At 44.3% G+C, this 19,869-nt stretch overlaps 2 protein-coding genes across 2 annotated transcripts in view; both read right to left on the bottom strand.

Annotated features, from left to right (window-relative positions):
* Positions 1 to 875, bottom strand: part of LOC309601978 (protein patched homolog 1-like) — a gene marked incomplete at both ends in the record, with an annotated part of 55,387 nt that extends 54,512 nt beyond the window's left edge. Inside the window, 2 exons of the mRNA XM_082335240.1 lie at positions 50 to 171; positions 771 to 875. Of these exons, the coding sequence (XP_082191366.1) occupies positions 50 to 171; positions 771 to 875 (227 nt within the window). The remainder of the gene's footprint in view (positions 1 to 49; positions 172 to 770) is intronic.
* Positions 876 to 2,358: 1,483 nt separating this feature from the next.
* LOC309601547 (protein patched homolog 1-like) overlaps positions 2,359 to 19,869 on the bottom strand; it is a gene marked incomplete at its 3' end in the record, with an annotated part of 32,265 nt that continues 14,754 nt past the window's right edge. The window contains exons 3-5 of the mRNA XM_082334598.1: positions 3,882 to 4,071; positions 2,569 to 2,638; positions 2,359 to 2,454 (exon numbers count right to left, since the gene is read on the bottom strand). Coding sequence (XP_082190724.1) covers positions 2,359 to 2,454; positions 2,569 to 2,638; positions 3,882 to 4,071 — 356 coding nt within the window. The remainder of the gene's footprint in view (positions 2,455 to 2,568; positions 2,639 to 3,881; positions 4,072 to 19,869) is intronic.

Below are 19,869 nucleotides of genomic sequence, written 5' to 3'. Positions count from 1 at the left end.
CCTAACAAAGAAAAATTTTAAAATTTTCTGTAAACATTTGTTTGCTTACCTGACAAGTTTACCAGAACTATTCTTGACTGTACCGCCTATAATCAATTCCTCCTGCCAATGCATGTATTTTCTTGACAGTCCATAGCATCCACCACTCAAAACAAGAGCCACATCAAGAGGCTAGAAAAAAAATTTAAAGAAGCAATTAATCAGTTGCACAACTTCAGACAAACTCATATCCTAAATCAACACCTAGTGTACTGAAATAACAGCTATTGAAGATCATCTAGGAAGTCTACAAAGAGAAATGTGTTCAACAAATGGAGTAGACAAACTAGCCCGATACTTGTTCACCAGACAGCAACTTCTCCAAAGCCTAGTGTGACTGAGAAAGGGATATATAAAGTTAGGTCAACAAAACTGGCCCTACTTGAAGGAAGACCTTGCTGCACAGTGTCAGTGTACAGCGGCAGCCGTATTCCAGGAGTGACTGCATCTGCCTGAGGCATGTTGCCTGCTGAAATGGTGTGTCACCACATTGCCACACCCAGCCAGTAGCTGAGAACTGTAATCTCACTCTAAATATGTGTGATTAATATTGCATCACAGGCTGAGGGAAAGTTAGTGACTCTGGGCTAATGGTATATAATAGGAATCGAATAATGAAATCACTGAAGAACATAAAATATATATTATTTGGAAGGAAATGGTACCCTTTTCTCTCACCACACATACAGAGCCTCCCTTGAAAAGATCTACACAAAGATAAGCAAACTTACTTTGGTGGAATTTTTGTTGGGAGCTGTGATTGGGCAATCAGGATCAGCAGGATTCAGACAAGGTCGATCCACATAACCATGACCAACCTCTGCTTTATTCAGCATTTCTTCCCAGCTCTCCACTTGGTAGTTTATTTTCTTTAACTCTTCTAAGAATTCTAAGGGGTCAAAGTTGATCCACTGCAAAGGAGGTTTCCCTCTGTAAAAGAAATCAGGGAAGAATGACAAAAAAAGACAAAATAAGTACTGAAACATAATTTTTTAATTTGTATTTGCACAAATGAAGTTGTTTTCTGTTACAAGCTATAACCCTTTCTGGTAAGGGTGTTTCATAAAATGAAATGCATGTTTTAATTATATTTGTTTATGTATACTTTTCCTGTAACCCTGTGGTGATTTTAACAAAAATAGTCAGTACTTACATACCAATTTACTATATGAAAGGGAATATTCACATGTTAAAAATACTTTCATTTACAAACCAAGTAAAACAAACTATCAAGCACCTAAATAACAAAAAAGCAGCCAACTGCTGCTTCAAAGAATTTGGAGGGAGGGGAGAGGGAAAGAAGGAAGGGGGCTGAGGAAAGAAATCCTTTCACATAGTATCAGATTACTTCCTGCTAGTCTAATCTTGCAAATGTAACCAATCAATATAGCTGATCTTTGTTTATCTATAACAATTCTGTGCTCCTGCAAATGCCCTGGCTGCTTGACTATCAACCATCAAGCTTTCCTGCTACCATGGCTGTCATCGCTATCACTGTCACGTCTCCCACCCCCCACTTTTGGATTTGTGATGTTGACAGACTACAAAGGCTTTTGGCTGCCTTATTCTGTGATTCAAACCACACTGTATCTGCTTAAGCAGGCATAATTCTTTATTTGAAATCTCCCAACCAGAAAATGCAACCCCCCTTATTTCCCTATCTAAAACTGTACACTAAACGTTAGGAGATAGCTATTGCAAATTGCTTTCACAGAGACATGCAAACCAGGACAGAAACAATAACTCAAATGATAACTCTTACATAATTAACAGAAAATGACTGCACAGATTAACAATTAACTCTTTGAATGATCCAGGGCATATAATATCACATTTGCAAATTGTAAGAAACCACCCACAAAATATATATTTGGTTTCTTTAATGATCTCATAAGCAAAGGATTTGAGTTTTATTTCTTAGGAAGACTTGAGTTTTTACTCAAGAGACTTACATTTTCCAGTCAATGTTTTTGTAGTTTGGGGGGGAGGGAACAAAAAAAAAAAGGGGGGGAAAAAGTTTATTTCAAAAAAAGCATACAATTTAAAAAGCCTGAATTCAGAATTTATATTTCCTTTTGCATGCTAGCAGAACAAGAAAAGTAATGACACAGGACTTAAATTGATGCATCTTTTAGAAACAGAAAAATTTTTGTTCAATTAAAAAAAAAAATCTATGTGCATTTTCTGCAAAGACACTACAATTTATTTTTAATTTTTTGGTTAAACCAGAATCTGAATAAGCAATGGGATGCAACTCAAAATCATGCATCATTTTATTATTAAAATCAGACGGACTGTAAAGTTATAAAAACAGCATGCTTACAATAGATAGGCAGTTCCTGACTGCAGCTTTGCTCCCTCCCAGAAGCAGTCCAAAGGAGTGATAATTAAACAAGGATAAAGATATTCTATGATCTGTCAAAGTCAGAAAGGGGAAAAAAACACAGTTAGTCTGCAATATAATCTAAACAACACAAGCTGAATCATGAGGATATAAAATGTTTATAACCAAATGCCTGTTATGCCTACCTGGTCCATGTAACCTGCTTCTGTGATGAGTTCTCCTGATTTATAACATAAGTGTTCCAGTTTCCATTGTCTGTAATAAATATAAAGAACAAGTATTTTTTTTCTTTCACAATTACTGAAGTTATTTTTAAAATTTAACATACATTAAAATTGCAACTCACATAGACATGGTGGCCTCAAGTAGTGAATCACCGAGAAAGACAAATTTTATTCAGCATAGGTATACCACAACCTCACAAAAAAGAAAAGGCCTTTCTTTTTGTAGTTATAACTAGAAATATTTATTTCATTTATGCTAAACAGTCTCTGTAAAAGTCATTAAAAATAATGGAGATACTTTTGGATTAATAGGCTAGTTGACACAACTAAAAGGGACAGAAATGTGGCTTTATATAAATGAGACCACTTGTGACTTAAGATATCACTCATTGACACGAGAGAGAAGTCAGCTTCAGGCTCAGACTAGCTCTGACTCATGCATGTAGGAGAAAAGAAACCATTAGAATTTCTGTTTTCCTTGTTCAGCTGTATTACAACTTCCACTGTAGTGACTTACAGCACCTTAGACAAGGCAGGAGCTGGGTAAAAGATAATTGGAGTCTAGGTATTAGTTCATTTAGGCATCAGTTAGATGTGCTGAAAAGATGTGCTGAAAGACAGCAGGCTTCATGCCTTGCAGACAGCATCCCTAGGCACATCATCATATAAGTAGTAACCCTGGAGGAACCACTTGTCATGAAGAGATCTCACTAGCCCAAAGCTAGTGCCTTGTTAAGGTGCACTTTTAATATTTTTATTGTTGGACAACTCTTAACTCTTGCTTTTCAGACAACTCCCAACCTTCAGTATGTACACACAGACACTCTGAAGGCCAACTTTACTATGACTGCATCTATGTTATTAAATAGCCCAGTAATTCCACCCACTGCCATTTCTCTTCCATTTGCATTTCCCCTTTAAACCCAAATTACTGGAAGGCTTTTCATTGTTAGGAATCCCATCAATAAAGTCCTATTTTTAAGAGCACAGTCATCACTCCTTTACCAAGAAAAATGCCGGACACTGTAGCACTGCTCATAAGGGTACATTTTCAGAATCTCATCCACCACCTCTTACACCATTTTATTTGTTAAAACGTCAACTGGTCACTGCTGTCATGCCACAATTTCAAGCATCAGTAATTAGTGACATTCAAAACACAGTTCTAAGGGAAAGGTTCTGAAGTGCTATCCATTAAAAATATATGCAAGGAAACATCTGTCCACTTTCTAGCTGTTACAGATGATCAAGAAAAGTTTTGCTTTTTTCCTTACCTGTTGTACATATAAACATCTACTCTGCTGGCCTGAAGTGCAGAGTCAAGGTGCTGTCTGAGTGCTTCTATTGTTAGTACATTAGCACCATCTTCCTGTGGAGTCTGAATCATGAGCTGGGGGTTAAACATGGCCTCTTCTCCAATCTTCTGCCGTGTGTAATTTAATTCCCGACTCACTCGTCCACCAACTGATGGATAAATATTAACAGCTTTGTATTAGCTAATAACAGCTTATTCTGAATTCACATGAAGAGCACTCTCTGGTCAGAAAATCTTTACCACGTGCATGGAATATTCTACCTCAAATTGATTACAGCGTAGCTCTAAATCTAATATCAAATTTATTTTAGTAACAGTGTAACAAAAAACATATTCTCCACTAAAAAAATGCCATTGTCCCTACTGCACTAAAATACTGATGTGCAAATTGAAGCCTCTTAAACAACATGTTTTTTCTATATTAGAACCAATATTCTGTATGTAAAAAAAACCCCAAAAAACCTTTTTCTTGCAAACCAGACTGAATACTCTTATGTTACAATTTCCTTCAGTCGTATAAACAGTCTGCTCCAATAGCACATTTCAAGATAAATGGCTTCAATTTACACTCTTCTAAATAATTTGGCAAAGGCAGAAGGGGGATGTTTCTCTTCAGTTAAAAAAAGGGAAGAGGGAAAGAGTAAGTGAGCATGAGCACTTCTTTCAGCCTTATATAAAGTGAAAAAATATTAAATTCACATAAAGAGGTGCAGTCCTGAGTGCAACAGTGTAGCAGAAAGGACCATCTACAATTTGCCCTAGTGGTCCAGTACCTGCATAACATGGTGTGATGCAGGGGATAATTCATACACAACATCTGTTTCTAAACCCACATGAGCTGAGCAGGTGTGCTCCATATCAAAACATGGATTTAAAAAAAAAGAAAAAGGCAGAGAGAGACTGCAAAGGAGACAGGCTCTAGAGGGAGCCATATTCAACTTGCCTTGCCAGAGAAAATTACACAAGAATGGAAAATTATCTTATCTTCTCACTTACAAAAAAGCATTCAGCTAGAGTACATATACTTTATATAACCTCCCCTATAGTCTCTCTAGAAAATACAAGTGGGAGGGGGTTCAATTAATTCAGCCCATTAGCTGAATCAAGACCACATTCAGATGAGGACAAGAACACCACCAATATATTGTTTCCATCCCTTACAATTTATTAACTTTATTGATCTACTAGGTCCAAGCTACAGACCTGGTGTAATTTGTTACATTTTCTTCAGTTCTAGTTACCTTGGTACTGGTGATCTGAATTACTGTCAAAGTTTGGTTTTGCAACAGTGGGAATAGAAACTATACATGTACATCTCTCTCTTCTTAGGCCACATAATGGAAGACTGATCTGTAACCAGTCAGCAGTGTGAGAGACGACATTCTCAAGTCTGAACAAGCCTAGGACATACTTTTTAAATCAGTTGGACCCTCACTCTACCCGGAACCCCCCTGGGGCTAATAGGACTATCAGGCAAGAAGCTAGGCCCCAGCATGGATAAAGCTGTCAAAATCAGGCCCTCAACAATTATAGTCATTCTGGCAAGAAGCATCACTTAATTTCTAGTTCAAGAATTCTTTGAAGAAATAAGTATTTCTACAACACACTACAACCATTTTCTCAGCCTGTCATATAGAATCATAGAATCATAGAATCGTTAAGGTTGGAAAAGACCCTTAAGATCATCGAGTCCAACCATTAACCTATCACTGCCGAGTCCATCACTATACCATGTCCTCGAGCACCACATCTATCCGTTCTTTAAATACCTCCAGGGATGGGGACTCAACCACTTCCCTGGGCAGCCTGTGCCAATGCCTGATAACCCTTTCAGTGAAGAAGTTTTTCCTAATATCCAATCTAAACCTCCCCTGGCGCAGCTTGAGGCCGTTTCCTCTCATCCTCTTGCTTGTTACTTGGGAGGAGAGACTGACCCCCACCTCACTACAACCTCCTTTCAGGTAGTTGTAGAGAGCAATAAGGTCTCCCCTCAGCCTCCTCTTCTCCACACTAAACAACCCCAGCTCCCTCAGCCGCTCCTCAAAACACTTGTGCTCCAGACCCTTCACCAACTTCGTTGCCCTTCTCTGGACACGCTCTAGTACGTCAATGTCTTCAATGCCCAAAACTGAACACAGTACTTAAGGTGCAGCCTCACCAATGCCGAATACAGGGGCACTATCACCTCCCTGGTCCTGCTGGCCACACTATTCCTGATACAGGCCAGGATGCCATTGGCCCTCTTGGCCACCTGAGCACACTGCTGGCTCATGTTCAGCCAGCTGTCAACCAACACCCCCAGGTCCTTTTCTGCCAGGCAGCTCTCCAGCCACTCCTCCCCAAGCCTGTAGCATTGCATGGGGTTGTTGTGACCCAAGTGCAGGACCCAGCACTTAGCCTTGTTGAATCTCATACAGTTGGCCCCGGCCCAACGATCCAGCCTGTCCAGATCCCTCTGCAGGGCATTCCTACCCTCCAGCAGATCAACACTTCCACCCAACTTGGTGTCATCTGCAAACTTCCTGAGCGTGCACTCGATCCCCTCATCCAGATCATCAATGAAGATATTGAACAGGACCGGCCCCAGTACTGAGCCCTGGGGAACACCACTCGTGACCGGCTGCCAACTGGATTTAACTCCATTCACCACCACTCTCTGGGCCCAGCCATCCAGCCAGTTTTTAACCCAGCAGAGAGTGCACTTATCCAAGCCGTGAGCAGCCAGCTTCTCCAGGAGAATGCTGTGGGAGACAGTGTCAAAGGCCTTACTAAAGTCCAGGTAGAGAACATCCACAGCCTTCCCCTCATCCACTAAGCGGGTCACCTTGTCATAGAAGGAGACCAGGTTAGTGAAACAGGATCTCCCTTTCATAAACCCATGCTGGCTGGGCCTGATCCCTCGGTTGTCCCACACTTGGTGCATAATGGCTCTCAAGATGATTTGTTCCATGACCTTCCCTGGCACCGAGGTCAGGCTGACAGGCCTGTAGTTCCCCGGATCCTCCTTCCGACCCTTCTTGTAGAGGGGCGTCACATTTGCTAGCTTCCAGTCATCTGGGACCTCCCCGGTTGACCAGGACTGCTGATAAATGATGGAATGTGGCTTGGCAAGCTCCTCTGCCAGCTCCCTCAGTATCCTCGGGTGGATCCCGTCTGGCCCCATGGACTTGTGCGCATCCAGGTGGAGGAGCAGGTCAGTGACTGCCACCTCTTCGACAACTGGGGCTTCATTCTGCATCCTATCTCCATCTCCCAGCTCAGGGTCCTTAATATTCTGAGGATGACCAGCCTGCCTATTAAAGACTGAGGCAAAGAAGGCATTAAGTACCTCTGCCTTCTCCTCATCCTTCGTGGCAAGGTTGCCTTCCGCATCCAACAAAGGAGGGAGATTCTCCCTGGCCCTCCTTTTGTCACTGATATATTTATAAAAACTTTTTTTGTTGTCTTTAACTGCAGTGGCCAGTTTAAGTTCCAGCTGCGCCTTCGCCTTTCTGATCTTCTCCCTGCATATCCTCACAACATCCTTGTAGTCCCCCTGAGTCGCCTGCCCCTTCTTCCAAAGGTGGTAAACTCTCCTTTTTTTCTTGAGTTCCAGCCAAAGCTCTCTGTTCAGCCAGGCCGGTCTTCTCCCCCACCTGCTCGACTTGCGGCACATGGGGACGGCCTGCTCCTGCGCCTTTGAGATTTCCTTCTTGAATAACATCCAGCCTTCCTGGACTCCTTTGCCCTTCAGGACTGCCTCCCAAGGGACTCTCTCAACCAGGCTCCTGAACAGGCCAAAGTCCGCCCTTCTGAAGTTCAGGGTAGTGGTCTTGCTGACCCCCTTCCTTACCTCTCCTAGAATTGAAAACTCTATCATGTCATGGTCACTGAGCCCAAGACAGCCTCCGACCACCACATCGCCCACCAGGCCTTCTCTGTTCATAAACAGCAGGTCCAGCGGGGCACCTCCCCTGGTTGGCTCGCTTACCAGCTGCGTCAGCAAGTTATCATCTCTCACACACTCCAGGAACCTCCGAGACTGCTTTCTCTCTGCTGTGTTGTATTTCCAGCAGACATCTGGTAAGTTGAAGTCTCCCACGAGAACAAGGCCTAGAGATTGTGAGACTTCAGCCAACCGCTTGTAGAATACTTTGTCTGTTTCCTCATCCTGGTTGGGTGGTCTGTAACAGACTCCCACCAGGATGTCTGCCTTGTTAGCCTTCCCTCTGATCTTTACCCATAAGCACTCAACCTTATCATTACCGTCGTTGAGCTCTAGACAATCAAAACACTCCCTAACATACAGGGCTACCCCACCACCTCTCCTTCCTTGCCCATCCCTTCTGAAGAGCTTGTAGCCATCCATTGCAGCACTCCAGTTATGTGAGTCATCCCACCATGTTTCCGTGATGGCGACCACATCATAGTTTTCCTGCCGCACAATGGCTTCCAGCTCCTCCTGTTTATTGCCCATGATGCGTGCATTGGTGTAAATGCACTTCAGTTGGGCTATAGATCTCTTCACCAACACAGGCATGCCACCCCTAGGCTCATCCCTAGCAAACCTGGTTTTATCCCCTTCCCCCTTCGCATCTAGTTTAAAGCTCTCTCAATGAGGCCTGCTAACTCCTGAGCCAGAATCCTTTTCCCCCTTTGAGACAGGTGAACCCCATCTGTCTCCAGCAGGCCTGGTGCCATGTAAACTGCCCCATGATTGAAAAAACTCAAAATTCCACTGCTGGCACCAGCCTCCAAGCCACGTGTTGATGAGGTGGGTCTTCCTGTTCCTTTCCATATGCTTCCCGGCTACTGATGGGATGGAGGAAAACACCACCTGCGCTCCTGATCCTTCAAGCAATCGCCCCAGTTCTCTAAAGTCCCTTTTGATTGTCTTTGTGCCTCTATCAGCTACCTCATCATTGCCAACCTGAACAACCAATAGCGGATAATAATCGGACGATTTTACCAGCCTAGGGAGCTTCATAGTAATGTCTCTTATCCTTGCCCCAGGGAGGCAGCAGACTTCCCTATGGGATGGGTCCGGTCGGCATATCAGGCCCTCGGTTCCACTCAGAAGGGAGTCACCTACAACAATTACCCTTCTTTTTTTCTTACCAGTGGCTGTTGTAATGCGCGGGGCTGACTGCTTCCCCCCAGTCAACCCTTTGGATGGATCCCTGTCTGTATCTTCATCCTCCTGGCCCTCAGGTTCCAGAGCCTCATACCTGTTGTGTAAGGGCACCTGGGGGGGTGAGGTAGGCCGGGAGAGGATTTGCCTGCTGTGCCGAGCAGGGATCTGCATCCATCCTTCTCCGTCTCTTGGGTCCCCTCCTTCTGCCTGACAGCACGAGGGCAGGGGAGCCTCTCCCTCACTTGATGCTTTCATCTGGCGTGCTCATCTCAGGGATGGTAGGGAGTGGCTCCACCAGTCTATCTCCCTCTTGCACTCCCTGATACTCCTCAGTCTTGCTACTTCTTCTTTCAGCTCTGCCACCATGCTGAGCAGATCCTCCACCTGCTCGCACCTCACGCAGGTGTTGTCTCGGCCGCCCTCCATCACCAGAGCAAGGCTCTGGCACTCCCTGCAGCCAGAGACCTGGGTGGCTGCATGTTTGAGTGGGAGGTCCGTCTGCGTCGCCACATCCCTTCTGGCGATGGCTCTTGTCCAAGTGGAAACCATGGCTAAGTCTCTTCCGGGAGGGCGTAGACCACAAGGAGAGCTCGCCAGCTGACTGCTCGCTCTGCCTGCGCAAACTGCCACGCCACGCCCTGTTTGCCCGTCCTGGTCGCTCGCACTCCCTAGGGGCCCGTTTAAATCTCCCGCGGTTGCCCCAGCAACGGCCAAGCCCCGCCTACCTCGCTCGCGAGAGCAGCCGGTTTCCCTTTGGTGCGAGGGCCCCACCAGGCTCTTTATCGGGTTCCCGGCACAGGAAACCCCCTTTTCCACCCCAATCTAGCACCCAGTCGCAGGACTTACCGTTGCTATATGTGGCACTACCTCCTTCACATCATGTAACAATGATCAGCTCACAGTAACAAAAAATAAAAAGCAAAGTATAAATTCCATACCTAGATTCCCTTATTAATTTCTTAACATCCTTCTTATTACAGTGACAGGATATACAATAAATAAGACTGCATATGCATGGTAACAAAATGCTACTGTTAATTTATATCAATAATTAAACCCTAAAACCACTTAGACTTTTCCTCAAGTGTTTGAGTATATGCACATTAATCACAACTAAATGCAAATTCAAATCAAATAACATACTCCATATCAAATGATCATTCTAGATTGAAAGTTACTTTGCAAACCCATATATCAGATTTGTTGTACTGCTGCTGTGTTGAAAGAAGTGATTGTCCCACTATGCATTGGTGTGGCCTCACCTCGAGTACTGTGTGCAGTTTTGGGCTCCACAACATAAGAAGGATATAAAAATATTAGAATGTGTCCAAAGGAGGACAACAAAGATGGTGAAAGGACTAGAGGGCATGACTTACGAGGAGCAGCTGAGGATAGTAGGTTTGTTCAACTTGAAGAAGAGGAGACTGAGAGGTAACCTCACTGCTGTCTACAACTTCCTCATGAGGGGGAGTGGAGAGGGAGGTGCTGATCTCTTCTCTCTGGTGTCCAGTGATAGGATGTGAGGGAATGGCTTAAAGCTGCATCAGGGGAAGTTCAGATTGGATATTAGGAAAAAGTTCTTCACTGAGAGGGTGGTCAAGCACTGGAACAAGCTCCCCAGGGAAGTGGTCATGGCCCCAAGCCTGTCAGTGTTCAAGAAGCATTTGGACAATGCTCTTAGATATACGGTTTAACGTTTAGGTTGCACTGGGTGGAGTCAGGAGTTGGACTTGATGATCCTTGTGGGTCCCTTCCAAAACAGGATATTCTATGATTCTATGATTTATAAAATTCCAATTTCACTCATAAGGCTGATGTTCATGTCTACTGCTGTCTTTCTCCACCAGCCAGTACTCTATGATATGCTAATAAATTTTGCTTGGTCTTACAGGGACAAAGCATAGAATCATAGAATCATAGAATTGTTTAGGTTGGAAAAGACCTTTAAGATCATCAAGTCCAACCGTTAACCTAGCGTTGCCAAGTCCACCACTAAACCATATCCTTAAGAACCATATCCCTAAGCACCACATCTACACATCTTTTAAATACCTCCAGGGATAAGAAAGCTGGTTAATATTGAAGGATCACCTCCTCCAAGCCCAAGAGCAGGCCATCCCAACAACTAGGAAGTCAGGCACAAATGCCAGGAGGCTTCCGTGGATGAACAAGATGCTCCTGGCAACACTCGAACACAACAAGGAATCATACAAATGGTGGAAGCAGGGACAGGCAACCTGGGAGGATGTATTGCGTTTACGTGGCAAGGTTTTGGTAGCAGGGGGGCTACAGGGGTAGAAAAGGACCTGGGGGTCCTGGTGGAAACCAAGTTGAACATGAGCCAGCAGCAAAGGCGGCTAATGGTATCCTGGACTGTATTAGGCAAAGTATTGCGAGCAGGTCAACGGAGACGGTCCTTCCCCTCTACTCAGCACTGGTGAGGCCACACCTGGAATGCCATGTACAGTTCTGGGCCCCCCAGTACAAGAGACATGGACATACTGGAGAGAGTTCAGCAAAGGGCCACAAAGATGATTAAGGGACTGGAGCACCTCACATATGAGGAAAGGCTGAGAGAGCTGGGACTGTTCAGCCTAGAGAACAGAAGGCTCAGGGGGGGATCTCATCAATGTATTTAAATACCTGAAGGGAGGGTGCAAAGACAACAGAGCCAGGCTCTTTTCAGTGGTGCCCAGTGACAGGACCAGAGGCAATGGGCACAAACGGAAACACAGGAGGCTCCATCTGAACATAAGAAAACCTTTTTTCACTGTGAGAGTGCCTGAGCACTGGAACAGGTTGCCCAGAGCGGTTGTGGAATCTCCATCCTTGGAGACAGTCAAAAGCTGTCTAGACATAGTCCTGAGCAATCGGGTCTAGGTTGAGCAGGGGGGTTGGACCAGATGAATTCCAGAGTTCCCTTCCAATCTCAAACATTCTGTGATTCTAATGCATTGGGTTTACATGGCAAGGTTTTGGTAGCAGGGGGGCTACAGGGGTGGCTTCTGTGAGAAGCTGCTAGAAGCTTCCCCTATGTCCAATAGAGCCAATGCCAGCCAGCTCCAAGACGGAACCACCACTGGCCAAGGCCGAGCCAATCAGCGATGCTGGTAGTGCCTCTGTGATAACATATTGAAGAAGGGGGGGGAAAAAACCTGCACAATTGCAGTCGGAGAGAGGAGTGAGAATATGTGAGAGGAACAACTCTGCAGACACCAAGGTCAGTGAAGAAGGAGGGGGAGGAGGTGCTCCAGGCACCAGAGCAGAGATTCCCCTGCAGCCCCTGGTGAAGACCATGGTGAGGCAGGCTGTCCCCCTGCAGCCCATGGAGGTCCACAGTGGAGCACCCATGAACTAAAGGTGAAGGCTTGTCCTGGTTTCGGCTGGGATAGAGTTAATTTTCTTCCCAGTAGCTGGTATAGTGCTGTGGTTTGGATTTAGCATGAGAATAATGTTGATAACACACTGATGTTTTAGTTGTTGCTAAGGAGTGCTTACACTAGTCAAGGACCTCTCAGCTTCCCATGCTCTGCCCAGTGCACAAGAAGCTGGGAGGGGGCACAGCCAGGACAGCTGACCCAGACTGGCCAAAGGGCTATTCCATACCATATGATGTCATGCTCAGTATATAAACTGGGGGAATTGGCTAGGGGGCAGCGATCGCTACTCGGGGACAGGCTGGGCATCAGTTGGAGGGTGGTAAGCAATTGCATTGTGCAACACTTGTTTTGTATATTCTTTTATCATTATTATTATTATTTTCTCTTCCTTTGCTATGCTATTAAACTGTCCTTATCTCAACCCATGGGTTTTACTTTTTTTTTTCTTATTCTCTCCCCATCCCACTGCAGGGGGCGGAGGGCGAGTGCACGGCTGTGTGTTACTTAGTTGCCGACTGGGGTTAAACCATGACAAGGCTCTATATCCTGTTACCAAGCACTTGAGTCACAGTCCCAGTGTCCCAGTGTACTGGTTTTGGTCAGGATGAGCCTCACAAGAAGCAGTGCAAGTGCAGCAGTGACGCGACCTAAGCTGGCTTTGGTGCCCAATAACTCCAAGCAACACACCACCTCTCCTGTCCTGAGCGACCACCATAACAGATGGAGCCCAATGTCATGGACTAAACAAACTCAACAGACATTTATGAAAATTTTACAGACATAAGGGAACAATATCTGTGTATATATCAAAGGACAGGAAGGGGGAGTTGATTAATAAGCATGTATTGGATAGTGCAGGACCTGAGCATGATGTGAATGGTATGTAATAAGGGGTGGAGAATGCACTGGTTTTGGTCAGGACAGAGTTAAATTTCTTCATAGTAGCTTGTATGGGGCTATGTTTTGGATTTGTGCTGGAAACAGTGTTGATAACATAGGGATGTTTTATTTTTTGTTGAACAGTGTTTACACAGCATCAAGGCCTTTTCTGCTTCTCACACCACCCCACCAGCGAGTAGGCTGGGGGTGCACAAGAAGTTGGGAGGGGACACAGCCGGGACAGCTGACCCCAACTGACCAAAGGGATATTCCATACCATATGCCATCATGCTCAGCAATAAAACTGAGGGGAGTAGAGGTTGGCAGGGGCTGCTGTTGTTTGGGGACTGGCTGGCATCGGTTGGTTGGTGGCAAGCAACTGTTTTCTTTTGCATCACTTGTTTTTCTTGGTTTGGGGTTCCCCCCCCCCCCCTTTGTTGTTGGGTTTTTTTTTTTCCTTTTTTTTAAATTATTAAACAGTCTTTATCTTGACCCACAAGTTTTCTCACTTTTACCCTTCCGATTCTCCCCCCATCCTGCTTGGGAGGAGTGAGCGAGCAGCTGTGTGGTGCTTAACTGCCTACCAGGGTTAAACCACGACACTCAGTCATCACACAATAAAATGCTTTGGTGCATCTTAAGTGAGAAGCACTCAGAAAAACAAAACTGTTTGCTTCTAGTAAACATTTGCACAACACTGATCATAGAATCATAGAATGGTTTGTGTTGGAAGGGACCTTTAAAGATCATCTAGTCCAAACCCCCTGCCATGGGCAGGGACATCTTTCACTAGATCAGTTTGCTTAAAGCCCATTCCAACCTGACCTTGAACACTTCCAGGGATGGGGCATCCACATCTCTGAGCAACCTGTTCCAGTGTCTCACCACCCTCATCGTAAATCATTTATTCCTTATATCCAATCCAAATCTGCCCTCTTTCAGTTTAAAACCACTGCCCCTTTTCCTGTCACTACAGGCCCTGGTGAAAAGTCTGTCCCCATCTTTCTTAGAAGCCCCCTTTAAGTATTGAAAGACTGCAATAAGGTCTCCCCGCAGCCTTCTCTTCTCCAGGCTGAACAACCCCAACTCTCTCAGCCTTTCCTCATAGCAGAGGTGTTCCAGCCCTCTGATCATTTTTGTGGCCCTCCTCTGGACCCGCTCCAACAGGTCCATGTCCTTCCTGTGCTGAGGACTCCAGAGCTGGACGCAGTACTCCAGGTGGGGTCTCACCAGAGCAGAGTAGAGGGGCAGAATCACCTCCCTCAACCTGCTGGCCACGCTGCTTTTGATGCAGCCCAGGATATGGTTGGCTTTCTGGGCTGCAAGCGCACATTGCCAGCTCATGTCCAATTTTTCCTCCACCAGTACCCCCAAGTCCTTCTCTGCAGGGCTGCTCTCAATCCATTCATCACCCAGCCTGTATTGATATTGAGGATTGCCCCAACTCAGGTGCAGGACCTTGCACTTGGCCTTGTTGAACTTCATGAGGTTCACATGGGCCCACTCCTCAAACTTGTTAAGATCCCTCTGGATGGCATCCCTCAAGTGTATCAGCTCTATCACTCAGATTGGCCTCATCTGCAAATTTCCTGAAGGAATAAGTGATGTACCTTCCAAAGACACAAGTATGAAACTCTATTTATAATTTTCCTTGGCACAATTTCTGACTGACAGATTTCCACTGACTTACTAAGAATTTTGAATTTATTGGGTCATTCAGTTCATGTACTCATTTCTACCTCAAATGTAATTTTCTTACCTGTACTTTTCTCACAATTAATGTTCAACACTTACATTAACATGCTTATAAAAAACTCTGGAACCTGCTACTAGAAACTTCCATCCATTTCATACTGTGTAGTTTTAGAATTAAGTTTGACCTCTGCTATACTAGCAGATCTTGATCCTAAAGGAGGCAATGAATCATAGAATCGTTAAGGTTGGAAAAGACCCTTAAGATCATCGAGTCCAACCGTTAACCTATCACTGCCGAGTCCACCACTAAACCATGTCCTCAAGCACCACGTCTACCCATCTTTTAAATACCTCCAGGGATGGGGACTCAACCACTTCCCTGGGCAGCCTGTTCCAATGCCTGACTACCCTTTCAGTGAAGAATTTTTTCCTAATATCCAATCTAAACCTCCCCTGGCGCAGCTTGAGGCCATTTCCTCTCATCCTCTTGCTTGTTACTAGGGAGAAGAGACTGACACCCACCTCACTACAACCTCCTTTCAGGTAGTTGTAGAGGGCGATAAGGTCTCCCCTCAGCCTCCTCTTCTCCAGGCTAAACAACCCCAGCTCCCTCAGCCGCTCCTCATAAGACCTGTTCTCTAGACCCTTCACCAACTTCGTTGCCCTTCTCTGGACACGCTCCAGCACCTCAATGTCCTTCTTGTAGTGAGGGGCCCAAAAGTGAACACAGTACTCGAGGTGCGGCCTCACCAGTGCCGAGTACAAGGGGACAATCACTTCCCTAGTCCTGCTGGCCACACTATTTCTGATAGAGGCCAGGATGCCATTGGCCCTCTTGGCCACCTGAGCACACTGCTGGCTCATGTTCAGGCAGCTGTCAACCAACACCCCCAGGTCCTTTTCTGCCAGGCAGCTCTCCAGCCACTCCTCCCCAAGTCTGTAGCATTGCATGGGGTTGTTGTGACCCAAGTGCAGGACCCGGCACTTAGCCTTGTTGAATCTCATACAGTTGGCCCCGGCCCAACGATCCAGCCTGTCCAGGTCCCTCTGCAGGGCCTTCCTACCCTCCAGCAGATCGACACTTCCACCCAACTTGGTGTCATCTGCAAACTTCCTGAGGGTGCACTCAATCCCCTCATCCAGATCATCAATGAAGATATTGAACAGGACCGGCCCCAGTACTGAGCCCTGAGGAACACCACTCGTGACCGGCCGCCAACTGGATTTGACTCCATTCACCACCACTCTCTGGGCTCGGCCATCCAGTGACAGCCCAAAGTAATTACTTTTTAATTTGCTGTCTAGTTGTTCACAAGGAGTGAAATTATTTCTTTTTCAGGATACCTTACAATGTTCCATTTCAAGCTACTGGAATTGCAACATATAGCCTGAGGTGATTTTATTTTTTTTTATATGAACACTACTTTTACTAACCATTCAATAGCTACCTTGCGTACAACTGCACTACAAATAGCTTAACAGAGAACAAGCTCTCTATAAAAAGGAACATTCCTGGGAGCCAAACACTCAGGATAAAAGTGTTTGCCCACCAACATGGAAGACAGACTTTGAGAAACCAAAGCCAAAATTTCCAAAAGTACCTACTGGTTTTGGAGCCTCAGTTTTTGTGTGATCAGTTTGAGGTGCCTAAACAGGGCAAAATTTTCAGGAGAATCCCCCTTCTAAAGACTATGGCCTTAAGGTGTTTCTATTTGAGCACTTGGGGGGGTGGGGGAAGAAGACACTTCCACTTTGTTTGAGAGAGACCACATTTTCCATTTTTCCAGTATTGCAAATGTGTATCATTAGAGCAGTCTGGTCCAACGTTTTTGCATTGACAACTCAAAGCACTGAAATCATACCTCTAATAGTAATGGACAACTCACATAAATTTCATCTGTCCAAAGGATACTGACCCTTTTTGATAAATCAGATGTGTAGATCAGTGGCCCTTACAATGTTTCCATTACTGCTTGAGCAATGCCCAATGCAGGCAACATCTGCAATTTGCGATACCTGTTATCACTAGAATGGGACTAGAGAGAAATAAAATAATCCCCACCACCACCTTCATGACTTGGTAACCATATAAAAGCAAAGACTGAGAAATATACCCCAATGCAGTCATCTGAGACTTAACCTTTGCTATCCAAGCCAAAAAGCAGCAGTGTGCAGAGGAAGACAAAAACAATCTGGACTTGCAAGGAGACTATGCAGCCTTTCCTACGCCATGCCACCTCCCAGCACTCCACAGTGGGCAAGTGCCCATGGGGAAACTACAGGCACCCTGCCTTCTCTCCATTCAACACCTTCTCCCTGCAGGGACGGTAACCAGGAAGGGTCTCCATTATTCCACATCTCTTCCCAGCCTTGTACATAGTATGTCTTTCTCAACTTTGCTGTTAAGGGCTTCCTTCTACTCCTCTTCCTCACTTAGTCTCTCTTTGTACTGTTCCTATATACCATCTCTATTACATGTGTATACTGGTGTTTCTCAAAAACAGCAGAACAAAAGTAGTTTCAGTCCATTACAATGGTATGCAGATAAACCAGACAGCCACAGCTTCAGCTCCCTGTCCTAAGTGTGCACCAGGATTAGAAAAGTTTATATGTGTCACATAACAGAAGGCAATACTTAATGACATCAATGACAATTTCCATTTGTATCGATAAAGGAGCACATACTTCATGACAACAAAACATAACAGCCAAGTATTAATCACACAGGATTGAAAACTCCTAAAAAGAAATCAAGATACAAGAGTTTAAGTTCTCTGGCAGGTTATGAAGATTACCCTGCCTCTTATTGGGCATGTAAAAATAATGGCCTTTTGATTTAAAGCTTCCTGTTGCTCTCAAGTTCTGTCTTTGAGTTCTTTTGGATGTCTGAGCTTGTGTGCGCTGCTCATCATGTTCTTTGTCAGCAACAGAATATAGTTTTTCTGCACACACAGACAGTATTAGTTAGCAACCTGATTTTTCCTAACAGAAGAACAGGTAAGACAGCACCTTCCTTAGAATTATTTTAAACAATACTTTCTCTAGGTCTGACTGGCAGAGTACAGAGGTAAAACTGCTAGCCTGGAAGACTTGCAAAATGCTTTCATTGAAATGTAAGGTTATTCAGCACAAGAAACAGGACTAGTTGGCATGTATGCTTCTTAAAACTTTTAAAATGCTGTTTACTTGTAGAGTCAGAACTGATTTTGGTTTGCATGGTCAGTCTCTGAATTTATTAACTACTGATTGTAAGATATTATCACATATGTTCTGATATTCTAACAATGTTAAGGACAGATCTCACAAGTCCATCAGGGTTATATTCTAACAACATTTTTGCTACCTGCACTGATTTTTCCGCTCACTTATTTCATTGTGCAAAATAAAGGCTTAATAGGGTGTGCCTGAAATTGAGCTATCAAAAAAACCCCACAAACACATCAGTTAGCAATGATGAGCTACAGGAGCCAGAATGTAATAGTAAGCAATCGATGTCTTAAAGAGAGTGCATAATCATTGAATGGGCTGTGCAACAGCTCAATGAAAAAAGATAATCTTTATCATGTAATTAAACATGATCTATGCTAGCACTGGACTAAGGACAGTCAGAAGTCTCATGCTGCATTTAGGTTCTCTTGCATGGCACTTACTCTGTTTAATACACATACCCACATATGCATAGTTCACCTGTAATGGCAACAGTTGTGCTTGCCCAAGTTAAGACAGCCTGCACTCTACCATTTCATTTTTCAGCATCCAGATGGACACTACACTCTCCCCCCCCCCCCCCCCCCCCCCCCCCCATGATAAGGTCCAGGGAAAGGACATCATCTGCCTAGAATGTCATCATATCCCAATACGAAGATTTAGCCACCTCCAATCTCTCTTTAGCACCACTGGCTTCTAGGAAAATCAATATGACCATCTCAACCATTTCTGTCACACCGAGAATTAGATAATGTCAGATTCTTAATTTCTGCTTTAAAAAAGAGGGGAAAAAAGATTGTCTGCTACAAATAAAATAAAGTTACAGAAAACACCAAAGCACTTCAAAAGACTGCTTTTTATTTCCCAACCCATCATATGATATGTTACATTCCTCACACATGCTGGGGATGACTCCAATGTTGCTGTTACAAATTTCATCAATGCTAACATGGTTACAAATAGCAAAAATAAAAACAGACATCAAAGATCAGTTTTCATTCTGTCACAGTTTGACAAAGTTCAGGGCAGTGACAAGGACACAAAGCTGTCTGCAGACTCAGGAAGGCAGTCCAACAACAGTTGCCTCACCTCATATTGGGACACTGCAACTTTAAGGGTGAAAACCTTTTATTTCTAAAAATCAAATAAAAGCTTATTTTACACGTGTGCACCTGTATTACCTAAAGGCAGAAAAATTATATTTCTGATGAGGTAAAATAGATTTATTGTTAAAAAATTAATTATATACTTTGTATGCACTTCCTTGGTGCCTCTGGGTTGAGAAACTGGGTTGAGAAAGTGCAGTAAAAAAAAAGAACTGTACAAACTGAATAAAAAATATAAGAAGCAAGAAAATCGCAAGAATACAAAACAGACAAAACTTGTACATGTAATTCAAACGTTCCAATTAAACATAAAACTCAGTAGCTGCTTACTGAGCTGGGACACATGTCCTTGGTAACAGAACATGAGCTACCATCACAATTGGTATCCTTGTTGACCATTTCAACAAAGAGATTGCGAAATGAATGGATATGGAGAGTAAAGTATCCTTTCTTCCAAAGACATGGTCCATTCAGGTCAGAGCTGAGCCACAGTTTTTGGTAGAGAAGCCAAACTATAGAATTTTCTGGGTGAGGCAGCAAAGAAATAAAGGACTCTAGACTCTGATG

This window comes from Platalea leucorodia (genome assembly GCF_965183815.1).
Source record: "Platalea leucorodia genome assembly, chromosome: W".
In the NCBI taxonomy this organism is placed as follows: Eukaryota; Metazoa; Chordata; class Aves; order Pelecaniformes; family Threskiornithidae; genus Platalea; species Platalea leucorodia.
The sequence above is the reverse complement of the archived record's forward strand: the minus strand, read 5'-3'. Positions and strand labels throughout refer to the sequence as shown.